General features: G+C 37.6%; 1 protein-coding gene across 3 annotated transcripts in view; it reads right to left on the bottom strand.

Moving 5' to 3' along the window:
* Positions 1-5050: 5050 nt before the first annotated feature.
* The window catches only part of EBAG9 (estrogen receptor binding site associated antigen 9), a 31402-nt gene continuing 22890 nt past the window's right edge, over positions 5051-13562 (bottom strand). For all 3 annotated transcript variants that reach the window (XM_033411243.2, XM_033411242.2, XM_012537840.3), the window contains 2 exons: positions 9365-9456; positions 5051-5584 (listed from right to left, as the gene is read on the bottom strand). In XM_033411243.2, the coding sequence (XP_033267134.1) occupies positions 5464-5584; positions 9365-9456 (213 nt within the window). In that variant the 3' untranslated portion in view covers positions 5051-5463. The remainder of the gene's footprint in view (positions 5585-9364; positions 9457-13562) is intronic.

Genomic DNA, 13562 nt, shown 5'->3' with positions numbered 1-13562 from the left:
ATCTCTCATGCATGCTGCAACTGAAGTCCATATGCCACAACTAAGAAGTCCGCATGCCGAAACTAAAGATCCCACAGGCTGCAAGGAAGATTCTGCATGCCACAACTAAGACCTGGAACAGCCAAAATAAAACATAAATAAATAATAATTTTTAAAAAAGAAAGCAAAGTGAAAGAAAGTTACTAGCTGTTGATGTAACCTTGAAACAGCCTTGGTTGTATTAAAGAAAATGGAAGTAAATTACACAAAGAAAAAAAAGCTGTCTTTGATATCAGGAGAGAACAACTTAAATTTTAAAAATCTGCATAATAGGAAAAACAAGTTGATTAAGTTATTAGCTACTAAAATGAGCTCTTAATGGATCCACCATCTTCTTCAGCCCTCCATTCACCTGTAAGAGAGGGGAGAAGCTCCTTCGCCTGCAGCCATCTGCAGGCCCTAGAGCACCCCAACCTCCCAATTTGACTTCAGCCAAAGCACCCACCTTGGTAACTGCTGTATTCGCCGACACACTTATGAAAGATTTCCTCTGAACAAGGGGCTAAGGAGTGTGAAAATCGTTTCAGTAGGTTATCTCAAAGCTGAACTACAAAGGATTGAAGAAAATGTAAATGTTAGCTCTATGTGGCCCAGAGAATGCCTTTAGTAAATACATCATCCAGATGAGCACAATAAAGCAAATACTGCAACAAACCAAGTCACAGGAACGTTTTGGTTTCCCAGTGCATAGAAAAGTTACGTTTATACTACACTGTAGTCCATTAAGTGTGCGATAGCATTATGTCAAAAAAGTGTACATACCTCAACTTAAAAATTCTTTATTGCTAAATATGCTAACCATCATCTGAGCCTTCAGTGAGTCATAATCTTTTTCTGGTGGAGGGTCTTGCCTCCATGTTGATGGCTGCTGACTGATTAGGTTGGTGGTTGCTAAAGGCTGGGGTGGCTGTGAAAATTTCTTAAAGATAACAATGAAATTTGATGCACTGATTGACTCTTCCTTTCTAGGAATTATTTCTCTGTAGCATGCAGCGCTGTTTGATAGCATTTCACCCACAGTAGAACTTTTCTCAAAATTGGAGTCCCTCCTCCCAAACCCTGGTGCTGCTTTATCAATTAAGCTTATGTGATATTCTACATCCTTTGCTGCCACTTCAACAATCTTCACAGCATCTTCACCAGGAGCAGATTCCATCTCAAGAAACCACTTTCTTTGGCTCTTCCGTAAGAAATAACTCCAGATCCATTTAGCTTTATCATGAGATTGCAGCAATTCAGTCACATCTTCAGGCTCCACTTCTAATTCTAGTTCTCTTGCTATTTCCACATCTGCAGTGACTTCCTCCAATGAAGTCTTGAACCCCTTAAAGTCATCCATGAGGGTTTTAAGCAACGTCTCCCAAATGCTTTTATGTTGATATTTTGACCTTTCCCCATGAATCATGAATGCTCCTAATGGCATCTAGAATGGTGAATCCTTTCCATACGGTTTTTAATTGACTTTGCCCAGATCCACCTGAGGAATAACTATCAATGGCAGCTATGGCCTTACAAAATGTATTTCTTAAATAATAAGACTTGAAAATCGAAATGACTCCTTGATGCATGAGCTGCAGAATGGATGCTGTGTTAGCAGGCTAGAAAACAATATGACTCTCATTGTACGTCTCCATCACAGCTGGAGCATTGTCCATAAGCAGGAATATTTTGAAAGGAATCTTTTTTTTTTTTTTTGAGCAGTAGGTCTCAACAGTTGGCTTAAAATATTCAGTAAACCATATTGTAAACCGACGTGCTGTTATCAATGCTTTGTTGTTCCATTTGTAGAGCACAGGCAGAGTAGATTTAGCATAATTCTTGAAGATCCTAGGATTTGGGGAATGGTAAAGAAGCATTGGCTTCAACTTAAAGTCACCAGCTGCATTAGCCCCTAACGAGAGAGTCAGCCTATCTCTTGAAGATTTGAAGCCAGGCATTGATTTCTCTCTAAATATGAAAGTCCTACATGGCAACTTCTTCCCATGTAAACCTGTTTCACCTACATTGAAAATCTGTTGTTTACTGCAGCCATCTTCATGAATAATCTTAGCTAGATCTTCTGGATGACATTCTGCAACTTCTACATTAGCACTTGCTGCTTAACCTTGCACATTTGTTAGGGAAATAACTTCTTCCTAAACCTCATGGACAAATCTCTGCTAGCTTCAAACTTTTCTTCTACCACTGCCTCACCTCTCAGCCCTCACAGAATTGAAGAGAGTTAGGGCCTTGCTCTGGATAAGGCTTCTGGATTAAAGGAATGTTGTGGGTAGTTTGATCTTCTATCCAGACCACTAAAACTTTCTCCATGTTAGCAATAAAGCTTTCTTATCTGTATGTTCCCTGGAGTAGCACTTTAAATTTCCTTCAAGAACTTTTCCTTTACATTCACAACTTGGCTGTTCGGCACAAGAGGCCTAGTTTGGGCCTATCTCAACTTTCAACATGCATTCCTCACGACTTAATCATTTCTAGCTTTTTGATTTAAAGTAAGAGATGTATGACTCTTCCTTTCTTTTGAACACTTAGAGGCCATCGTAGGGTTTTAAATTTGCCTAGTTTCAATATTGCTGTGTCTCAGGGAATAGGGAGGTGGGAGGAGAGGGACAAAGACGGGGGAAGGGCTAGTTGGTGAAGCAGGCAGAGCACATACAACATTTATCAATTAAGTTCACTGTCGTATCTTATATGGGTATGGTTCACACCCCCAAAACAATAGTAAATTAAAAATCACTGATCACCATAACAAATACAATAATGAAAAAGTTTGAAATACTGTGAAAATACCAAAATGTAAAGAAGTGAGCAAAGGCTGTTGGAAAATTGGTGCTGATAAACTTGCTCGACACAGGGTTGCCACAAACCTTCAATTTGTTAAAAATACAGTATCTGCAAAGCACAACAAAGCAAAGTGCAATAAAACAAGGTATACCTACCTGTATTGACAAAGTTTAGGCTTTTTGGAACATTGGCCGTGGTTAAATTTATACTCTAGTGGTAAGCTTGTAGAGTGGTGTTGAAGATCAATCCAGATGCCAGTTTCTAGAGCTACCACCTTCTTCCCAACCACCAGTCTTCATCCAGGAACAGTCACTGCCCTGGCCAGAGGCGAGTACATGTTGAAACTGAGGAATTCAGATGCTGAATATTGACTCAATTAAAGATGCTACTAAAAAAGAGCCAGGATTCAATTAGAGGATATCCCTAGCTAAAGCTTAATAAAAGGAGATGGCTAGAAACCATGAAATATATATATAAAAAACACAGAATAAGTTTCACATGTTTTTGATTATTTGTTATCTCAGTACATGAAATGCACAATTCAGATGATGGGTAGCACTTCACTAATTCTGTCTATGCCTATCCATATTTCTTTTTCACTTCTACTAATAAGCTTCTAAAACTGATAATCCTTTGCTAAAATTAAGAAACCATAAATTTAGAAGCTAAAGGAGCCAGTTTGCTACTAAAGGATTTATCATATGTATTTAACTCCATGACTTCTTTTGGAACAATATACCCAATTTAATACAGGAGTTTAGTTTACATACCAACAGAGGTCAAAAAATTCAAGAATTCCTATCTATTCTTTCCATGAGAAAAATCTCTTTCTTCCTAATTAATCTATACAGACTATAATTTCTATCCAGTCTTTATTTCTAAATAAACAAAAATAAAAAACCAAACAAAAAACAAAATCTCACACATGAAAATCATGACCGAAGCAGACTTCAGTAACTATGGGGGAAAAAAAAGAAAAAAAAACTATGGGGGAAAAAACAGTAAGACTGATTGTACTAAAGGAGAAATTATCCTTTCGAACCCCCAATTTAGAGAAAGCATGTAGCATTCCTATAATAACTAAAATAAATACAAATGACATAAGATAATTCATTTTTTATTAAAAATTTGAGTCTAATTCTATTTAATTGGGAGTTTACTGCCAAAAACTCTCTAATAAACATAACTGAAAATATAGCTTGGGGCTATAACAGGAAGTTTTTTTATCAAAGTTAAATTTCAACCGATTCCACTTTGCTGTACACCTGAAACTAACACACTGTAAATCAACTGTACTCCAATAAAAATTTTTTAAAAATAAAAAATAAATTGTATTTAGTCTGGAAGCTTAGGGTAAGAACTTAGCTCATTGTATAGTTTGTGATTTTACCATGAAATATCACTTTAATTCAAATAAATTAGCAGTATTTGGCCTGTAGAGTATTTACGACATTTTCAAAATCCACAAAATGTTCATTTGGGCAACAGCTTTTAAGAAAGTAAAAATATTAAATTCTAAAGCCATAGAAGGTCAGGCTGGATGTATTTTAATTGTGGAGACAAAATTAATGAGATTTTAAACTATCAAATCTACATTTTTCCCTATGAACACAGTCTATATCTATTTCCTGAAAACTATTTTGGAGCTAGTCAACATCTGAAAATAGAAGTATTATTATTCCTATCTTGTTTTAATAAATCAATAATGTTACCTTAGTCAACAACATAGGTAACCTGTATTATGTCAGATATATAAAACTGATACAGAAATTATCTAAAAGCTTTGAAATAGTAAAACTGAAGGCTATATGCATTTGTAAATTAATACATTTTGGTGGGGAGGAACTAAGGTACTTAAAGATACCATAACATCTTAAAATCTACAATGACAGGGAAAAACTACTAATACTAGCTTTTAAAACTCACAAGTTATAATAATGTAAAACAAATCTGCCATTTTAACTGATTTTCAATATGTTTATACATGTAATATAAATGACAAATATGTATAACACCATCTAAAAGAAAACAATGATGTACAAAATGTTTGTACTAAATAAAATTATTGCATTTAATGTCATTTTCTTGAAAACTGAAATTACCAGATCCCTAATGAATACCAGTTCAAGTTAAATGAAATGTGTGCCAATACCAGCTTCTGACAACAAAAATAAGAAGTTAAAGCTCTGCAAGTCTGTCTGATTTAGGTCAGGTAATCATGGAAACAAAAGAATATTTAAAATTATTTATTTTATCATTATGCACATTGAAGGAAAGCATTATAGACAGCAGAGTTCTTTCCCACCATAAAATTTACACCCATTTAATTAGCTAGAAACACTAGCTTGAAGAGGTACTGATATATTCCATTTGTAATAATTTATCTACAGCAAACAATTGTCTTACAGTTGGAACATGTTGAAGAAAACATTGTCTCACAAGTCTTTTGTGTTCTTTGAGTCTCAATCACCAAGAGTTCAAGGGACTTTGAGAGAATCCTGGTGTCCTGTATGGCCTGATGAATGCATCAAAATCAAGCGAAGTATTTGTATTCTGAGAATACTCTTAGCTCCATACAACTGTTGCTTGGGTTGTGGAGCTCATATTTCTCCCACTGGCACTATGCATCTGAAGGACATTTTGTTATGAAAGTTTCACACCAATTTTGTTTTGTTCCTTCTTCATTAGCCGCTGTGCTTCCTTTTCCATTTTCTTCCTTTGTTGTTCTGCTGCTCTCTTTTCTCTGTCTGCTATCTTCTGCTGCCTGAAAAGAAACATTCGTATTTTTACTTTTAGAAAACACTACACAGGTAAAATGGCAAATAAATTCCAGAAAGAAACAGCACTGTCCTTTTATTATCATCAAATTTAAGTTTAAAAAGTCTTCATTCTTCTCACTGCTTTGAAATTTCAAAGATTTTCAAAAACAGTATATATTTTTTTAATCTTTAGAACATGACTTACAAAATAAAAAAGGTATTATCTCTGGTTCAAAAATAAGTAAAATGGGGGCTTCCCTGGTGGCGCAGTGGTTGAGAGTCCGCCTGCCGATGCAGGGGACACGGGTTCGTGCCCCGGTCCGGGAAGATCCCACATGCCGCGGAGCGGCTGGGCCCGTGAGCCATGGCCGCTGAGCCTGCGCGTCCGGAGCCTGTGCTCCGCAACGGGAGAGGCCACAACATGAGAGGCCCGCGTATCGCAAAAAAAAAAAAAAAAAAAAAGTAAAATGGGGCATTCAGGTTAAGTGAAATGTCCAAAATCATAAGATTAAGGTTAAGAACCCACATCTCCTGATCCCTCTTCTTCAGATTATTTTCACTAAAACACTACTTCCATTGGACCACACCTTCTTTTTGGTACCATTCAGAAAAGCCTGATATTTAGGATTAAATATTCTGTTATTATAATAGTTAAAAATAGTCAGCTAAAGGATGTCAAGAACACAGATGTACAGAGCACAAAGCAAAGAGAAAATGGAAACCTAAGACATGACTTCCAACTAGAAGCTAGAAATCTATTTAAAGATTTGACTAGCTCTACTAATGAAGGGGCAGAATGGTGGGTATTTACTAATTACACATTATGAAATACCTTCCCCCCAGTCCCTCCCTAACTCCACTGATCTAGAATCACTAAACCCCTCTATATTTATTGATTTTTTTAAATTGAAGTAGAGTTGATTTACAATGTTCTGTTAATTTCCACTGTATGGTAAAGTGATTCATTTATGCATATATATACATTTTTTAAAATATTCTTTTCAATTATGGTTTATCACAGGATATCGAATATAGTCTGTATACTATACAGTCGGACCTTGTCATTTATCCGTTCTATATATGGTAGTTTGTATCTGCTAACCTCCAAGTCTCAATCCACCCCCACCCCCGCCCGGCAACCACAAGTCTGTTCTCTATGTCTGTGAGTCTGTTTCTGTTTCGTAGATAGGTTCATTTGTGTCATATTTTAGATTCCACATCTAAGTGCTCTATCTTATTGATTTGTATGGGAAGTGGGAGTAGGAGTGTGGTGATGAAATAGGAGAAAGAAGAACAGAAGTTGGTCCTGGGTCTGAAGGTTCAGGATATGAGAAAGTAAGTCAAGAAGCACACAAGGCTGAGGAAGGAAGCTGTAGGGCACAGCTGGGCAGCAGATAGGCAACACTGGATTATATAGAGAAAAATCTAGTGTGGATTACCCATATATGGGACAGCTCAAAGCTGCTGTAGTGAGTGAAATGTATATACACTTCTCAATCATACTTACAAATGGGAGTAAGCAGAGGTATGGATGACCAAAATTCAAGAAAGTAGAGAGCCTTAGTTTGGGCAACATTTTGACCGTCACCATCAATTAACTAAAATTTCAAAAGAATAGTTTTAAAAAATCTACTTTTCACTAGCTCTGCTCACTTTCAAGCAAAACTGATATCTGCACTAAAAACGTCAAAATGTCTGTGGCAAAAAAAGAAAGAGAAAAAGAATTAAAAAGGGCTGGCTAGGTTACAAACGTAAGATAATCAAGCTTTGACCTAGTTACTAGCTGATATATAAACATCAACAATTAATATTTCTGGTACAAGAGGCAACTTAGACATTAATGCAGACAAAGTATATTTTTCCTGTCCAGATACATGTCTGGAATCACTAAGGTACCAGAATCTTTTTCCTTAATGATACTGATCATAGTACTGGCAGTATTTAAAGTGGCAATGGGGAACAGGCTAGGTTAGAGGCTATGGATTATGGATACACTTTTAACATTCTCAGTGTTATCCTGAGGGCGGTAACAACATATGGAAGTGTTTTTGGCTCTACTTATGCAACCTGAAGCAAGAAACATGTCTATTACTGATAATAGGCTCCCTCTCCCAAGCTGTCATATCGAAAGCACTAAGTTTGAGTTTTTTGGTTTGGTTTTGTTCAGGGTGCAAGAAGATAGGGTGAAAAAGAAAAGGTTTTTGTACAGTGAATGTTCAGCTACTTGTGAACTCATAAACTCTGCAGTGTTGGCATTAAGATTACTGGATTCAAAATGAATAGCTCCTTCCTTTATCATCCTTGTGGTTGATGACACCGATCATCACTAGAATCCCCAAAATGTTCTAAAATACCCAGACTTCTGTATCTATGATTTATCCAAAAGAAACAGAGTAAAAAATAAAAAATGAAAAAATAAGTGACACCTTTTTTGAAATCCATGCAACATAAATGTTTACAATTTTAAAACTATTTCCTTTATACTGAATAATTATCAAGCAGGAACTAAATATTTTAAACTCTCACAAATTTACTAATGTGACCCCTTCCTGTTTAAAAAAAAAATGCTGAAAACAGTAAGGACAAGATCAAAAAGAGGTCAGCCTTAACTCCCAGTTATTTAACTACACCCTCTGCTGGTTGTTCAAGGTAATTATAATTTATTGGTAAAGAGAGGAAAGGACAACACAAAAATGAAATCAGTTGTTTCGTTAAGATAGTCAAATAAAGAGTAATTCATTTTCTTTTTTTTCGATACGCGGGCCTAACTGTTGTGGCCTCTCCCATTGCGGAGCACAAACTCCGGACGCGCAGGCTCAGCGGCCATGGCTCACGGGCCTAGCCCCTCCGCGGCATGTGGGATCTTCTTGGACCGGGGCACGAACCCGCGTCCCCTGCATCGGCAGGCGGACTCTCAACCACTGCGCCACCAGGGAAGCCCAAGAGTAATTCATTTTCTATCCCAATTATAAAAGCCATATTTGAAAAAAACACATTGCTATATTTTACTTTATCATCTTGAAAAATGCAAAAGTAATTTAGATACATTTACATATCTGAGTTTTCATCAGTGATGAGTCACAGACTCTCTCAAGGTAAATTTTCTTTTTGACCTAATGTGGTAGTAGCAAGAATTGAGTTACTGCTCACAAAAACAAAAAAATAAGAACATAACCAACAAAAACAAACTTGAAAACCTCCAGAATAATATTTTCTGTAGAGCAGGCAGTAAGTATATGACTTATCTTATCTACCTCAGGGCTTTCAAGTACATAAATTGAAGTACACATACAAATGTAGAGTACAATACAAGTTATTTTCAAATAGCAGTGCTATTCACTGCTCTATTCAAATGAGCAGTGCTGGCACTATGCCAGACCACGGGGAAACAAAACTAAAGGTATAACTTCTGACCTAGAGAACATACATTGTTGTGACTCACATTTCACGGCAGGACATTTCAAGAGATAAATATATTTTATAGGGAATGAAGTATAAAGCATATAGTTCAATATCGTGTATATATGTAAAAGGTTTCATTCTCCATTAATAAATTATTCTTTTGTATCTATATTGCTTTAAATTGTTGGTTTCTGTGAGGTTTTAATCATATAAAATAGCATATGTAGTCTGAAATACAAAAAAAACTATCCCATATTATCAAGGTTCAAATGAGAATGACGAAAAATACAACATTTGGCAGAATAAGCTTTCTTGACCTTAAATGCGACATGGACAAAACCAGTTCTTCTACTCAGGCTGCAGTGTAAATATTACTCAAATACCTCAGAACTTCTTCGGCTTGCCAGGCCGCATCTTCCTCTTCTTCCCATGCATTGGTATTTTCCTGCCAGGTATCCAAGTCACCTAATTCAGGCTACAATAAAACAAAACAAAGCAAAATTACAATGGTCAAGAGCCATCCTTTTTCCACTCAGTGGTCAAGACAGTATTTTTGTTTAAAAGAATTTATTATTTATTTATTTATTTTTTGGCTGTGTTGGGTCTTCATTGCTGTGCGCGCGGCTTTCTTAGTTGCAGTGAGCGGGGACCACTCATTGTTGCGATGCGTGGGCTTCTCATTGTGGTGACTTCTCCTGTTGCGAAGCACGGGCTCTAGGTGCGTGGGCTTCAGTAGTTGTTGCTCGCGGGTTCTACAGCACAGGCTCAGCAGTTGTGGTGCACGGGCTTAGCTGCTCTGTGGCATGTGAGATTTTCCCGGACCAGGGCTCGAACCCATGTGCCCTGCATTGGGAGGCGGATTCCTAACCACTGCGCAACCAGGGAAGCCCAAGAAGAGTATCTTTTAAAGCATAACTCAGACCTTGTCATTGCCCTGTATCTTCTCCACTTTCTTAACACATCCTATATAGGCTCAAATGGTTGCCCCTGGTTTGCCTGGAACTGAGGGATTTCCTGAGACGCATGACCTTCCATACTCAACAGTCCTGGCAAGTCCAGGTTTCTTCCTATTTTATGTTTTAAACGATACTCCTTTTATATTAACTTTTCTTTTTTTGCCTACTTTAGTTTGGAATAGACAAGAATAGAACATTTGTTCTCTCTGTTATCTCTCTTTTCAATAAGAAGAAGGAGTGGGGGGTGGAGGAAAGAGAAGAGACAGACTGATCCCAGGCTGGATTAGAGATGCTTGACTGGACTACTCTGTGTTGGGGAGATGAACTGGAAGAACCAACGTCTCCAAACTAGCATAGTCATCTCCATTTAAGCACAAGTAATTTTCTAGATTTTTCAGTGGCAGTTACTGTCTGGGTCCCAGGGAAAAATGACAAGTCAGGCAAAATTTACTATTTATTGGAGTACTTCTATACCGTGCTTCCTTTTGCCTGTCTTACTTGATACCATCAGGCTGGCCACACTACCTTCTACTATTCCCCAGGCCAGACCTCTAAAAGTTCACTTTTTCCTTCCACAAACAATGAAAATGCTCATTCTAGAATGTTTAGTTGGTGGGGAAATAATTACATGCATAAAATAACTGGCACCAAGCTGTGAACAGATTTATTATATTCTCTTTTGAGCACTTAGACCTAAAACCGAAATAAAAAGTGTTGAATTTTCTGCTCTTAACCATAAATGAGATACAATCCACTGTTAAAAAATTTTTTTTAAAAATTTCTGATTGTATGTTTAATGTAAATTTCTAAAAGTAAACTAGCTAAATCAAAGAAAAGGATTTTCAAAGTCACTGAATGACTCTCTTGAAAAGTTATACCAACTTATTCTCCTGACAGCAGTAGGTGGAAGTCTTGTTTCCTTGCATTTTTGTCAATACGAGTAGGTAATTGCCTTCTTTTCTATCTTTGCTAATATGTTAAGATTTTAAATGGTGTCTTGTTAATTTACTTTGAATTTCTTTGAGAACTAATAAGATCAAACTTTTCTTCATGTTATCAGGTATGTCTATTTCTTATTTGTAAATTTATCCATTTTTCCACTGAGGTGTTTGACTTTTAGTGTATAAAACATTTAGATACAAAAAAGGTGAAATGACTATGACCATAAAAAAAGGAGTAACTGATCCTTTAGTAGAGACGGTCTTCGAAGTAAAGAAAAAGTTTTAATTAACAGATTTGCTACATTAAAAACTAAATACATCTGCCCATTAAAAACATCCAAACTAAATTATAAAGCCGATAATAAAGTGAAAATTGTAAACGATGACAGAAAAGAGTTAATATCCTTAGTATAAAAAGAGCTATCACAGAATTAGGAATTCTGTGGATTCCTAATCCACAGAAACTATGAGATAAAAAAAATATTTATTGTTGTTCAAGCCACTAAGTGTGGGGTTGTTATACAACAATGGATAACTAATGTAATCAAGCAGTCAATAATTACTAATCAATAATTAATCAATCAAAACATACTTAAAAGCTAGGGTCTGGGGAGGGGTCTGGACAGTGGTGTGTTTTAAAAAGTTCAAAGGGACAATCATCGACAAGAAGACACTGGAACTCACCAAAAAAGATACCCCACATCCAAAGACAAAGGAGAAGTCACAATGAGATGGTAGGAGGGGCGCAATCACAGTAAAATCAAATCCCATAACTGCTGGGTGGGTGACTCACAGACTGAAGAACACTTATACCACAGAAGTCCACCCACTGGAGTGAAGGTTCTGAGCCCCACGTCAGGCTTCCCAACCTGGGGGTCCGGCAATGGGAGAAGGAACTCCTAGAGAATCAGACTTTGAAGACTAGTGGGATCTGATTGCAGGACTTTGACAGGACTGGGGGAAACAGAGACTGCACTCTTGGAGGGCACACACAAAGTAGTGTGTGCATCGGGACACAGGGGAAGGAGCAGTGAACCCAGGGAAGACTGAACCAGACCTACCTGCTAGTGTTGGAGGGTCTCCTGCAGAGGTGGCGGGAGGCTGTGTGTCACCGTGGGGACAAGGACACTGGCAGCAGAAGTTCTGGGAAGTACTCCTTGGCGTGAACCCTCCAAGAGTCTGTCATTAGCCCCACCAAAGAGCCCAGGTAGGCTCCAGTGTTGGGTTGCCTCAGGCCAAAAACCCAACAGGGAGGGAACCCAGCCACACCCTTCAACAGTCAAGTGGATTAAAGTTTTACTGAGCTCTGCCCACCAGAGCAACAGTCAGCTCTACCCACCACCAGTCCCTCCCATCAAAAAACTTACACAAGCCTCTTAGATAGCCTCATCCACCAGAGGGCAGACAGCAGAAGCAAGAAGAACTACAATCCTGCAGCCTGTGGAACAAAAACACATTCACAGAAAGAGACAAGATGAAAAGGCAGAGGGCTATGTACCAGATGAAGGAACAAGATAAACCCCCAGAAAAATGACTAAATGAAGTGGAGATAGGCAACCTTCCAGAAAAAGGATTCAGAATAATGATAGTGAAGATGATCCAGGACCTCGGAAAAAGAATGGAGGCAAAGATCGAGAAGGTGCAAGAAATGTTTAACAAAGACCTAGAAGAATTAAAGAACAAACAAACAGAGATGAACAATACAATAACTGAAATGAAAACTACACTAGAAGGAATCAATAGCAGAATAACTGAGGCAGAAGAACCGATAAGTGACCTGGAAGACAGAATGATGGAATTCACTGCTGTGGAACAGAATAAAGAAAAGAGAATGAAAAGAAATGATGACAGCCTAAGAGACCTCTGGGACAACATTAAACGCAACAACATTCGCATTATAGGGTTCCCAGAAGGAGAAGAGAGAGAGAAAGGACCAAAGAAAATATTTGAAGAGATTATAGTCGAAAACTTCCCTAACATGGGAAAGGAAATAGACACCCAAGTCCAGGAAGCGCAGAGAGTCCCATACAGGATAAACCAAAGGAGAAGCACACCAAGACACATAGTAAGCAAATTGGCAAAAATTAAAGACAAAGAAAAATTATTGCAAGCAGCAAGGGAAAAATGACAAAATAACCTACAAGGGAACTCCCATAAGGTTAACAGCTGATTTCTCAGCAGAAACTCTACAAGCCAGAAGACAGTGGCATGATATACTTAAAGTGATGAAGGGGAAGAACCTACAACCAAGATTACTCTACCTGGCAAGGATCTCATTCAGATTCGATGGAGAAATCAAAAGCTTTACAGACAAGCAAAAGCTAAGAGAATTCAGCACCACCAAACCAGCTCTACAACAAATGCTAAAGGAACTTCTCTAAGTGGGAAACACAAGAGAAGAAAAGGACCTACAAAAACAAACCCAAAACAATTAAGAAAATGGTCATAGGAACATACATATCGATAATTACCTTAAATGTGAATGGATTAAATGCTCCAACCAAAAGACACAGGCTTGCTGAATGGATACAAAAACAAGACCCATCTATATGCTGTCTACAAGAGACCCACTTCAGACCTAGGGACACATACAGACTGAAAGTGAGGGGATGGAAAAAGATATTCCATGCAAATGGAAATCAAAAGAAAGCTGGAGTAACAATACTCATATCAGATAAAATAGA

The sequence above is a fragment of the Orcinus orca genome, chromosome 17 (genome assembly GCF_937001465.1).
Source record: "Orcinus orca chromosome 17, mOrcOrc1.1, whole genome shotgun sequence".
NCBI lineage: Eukaryota > Metazoa > Chordata > Mammalia > Artiodactyla > Delphinidae > Orcinus > Orcinus orca.
This window is presented reverse-complemented; position numbering and strand designations above follow the sequence as displayed.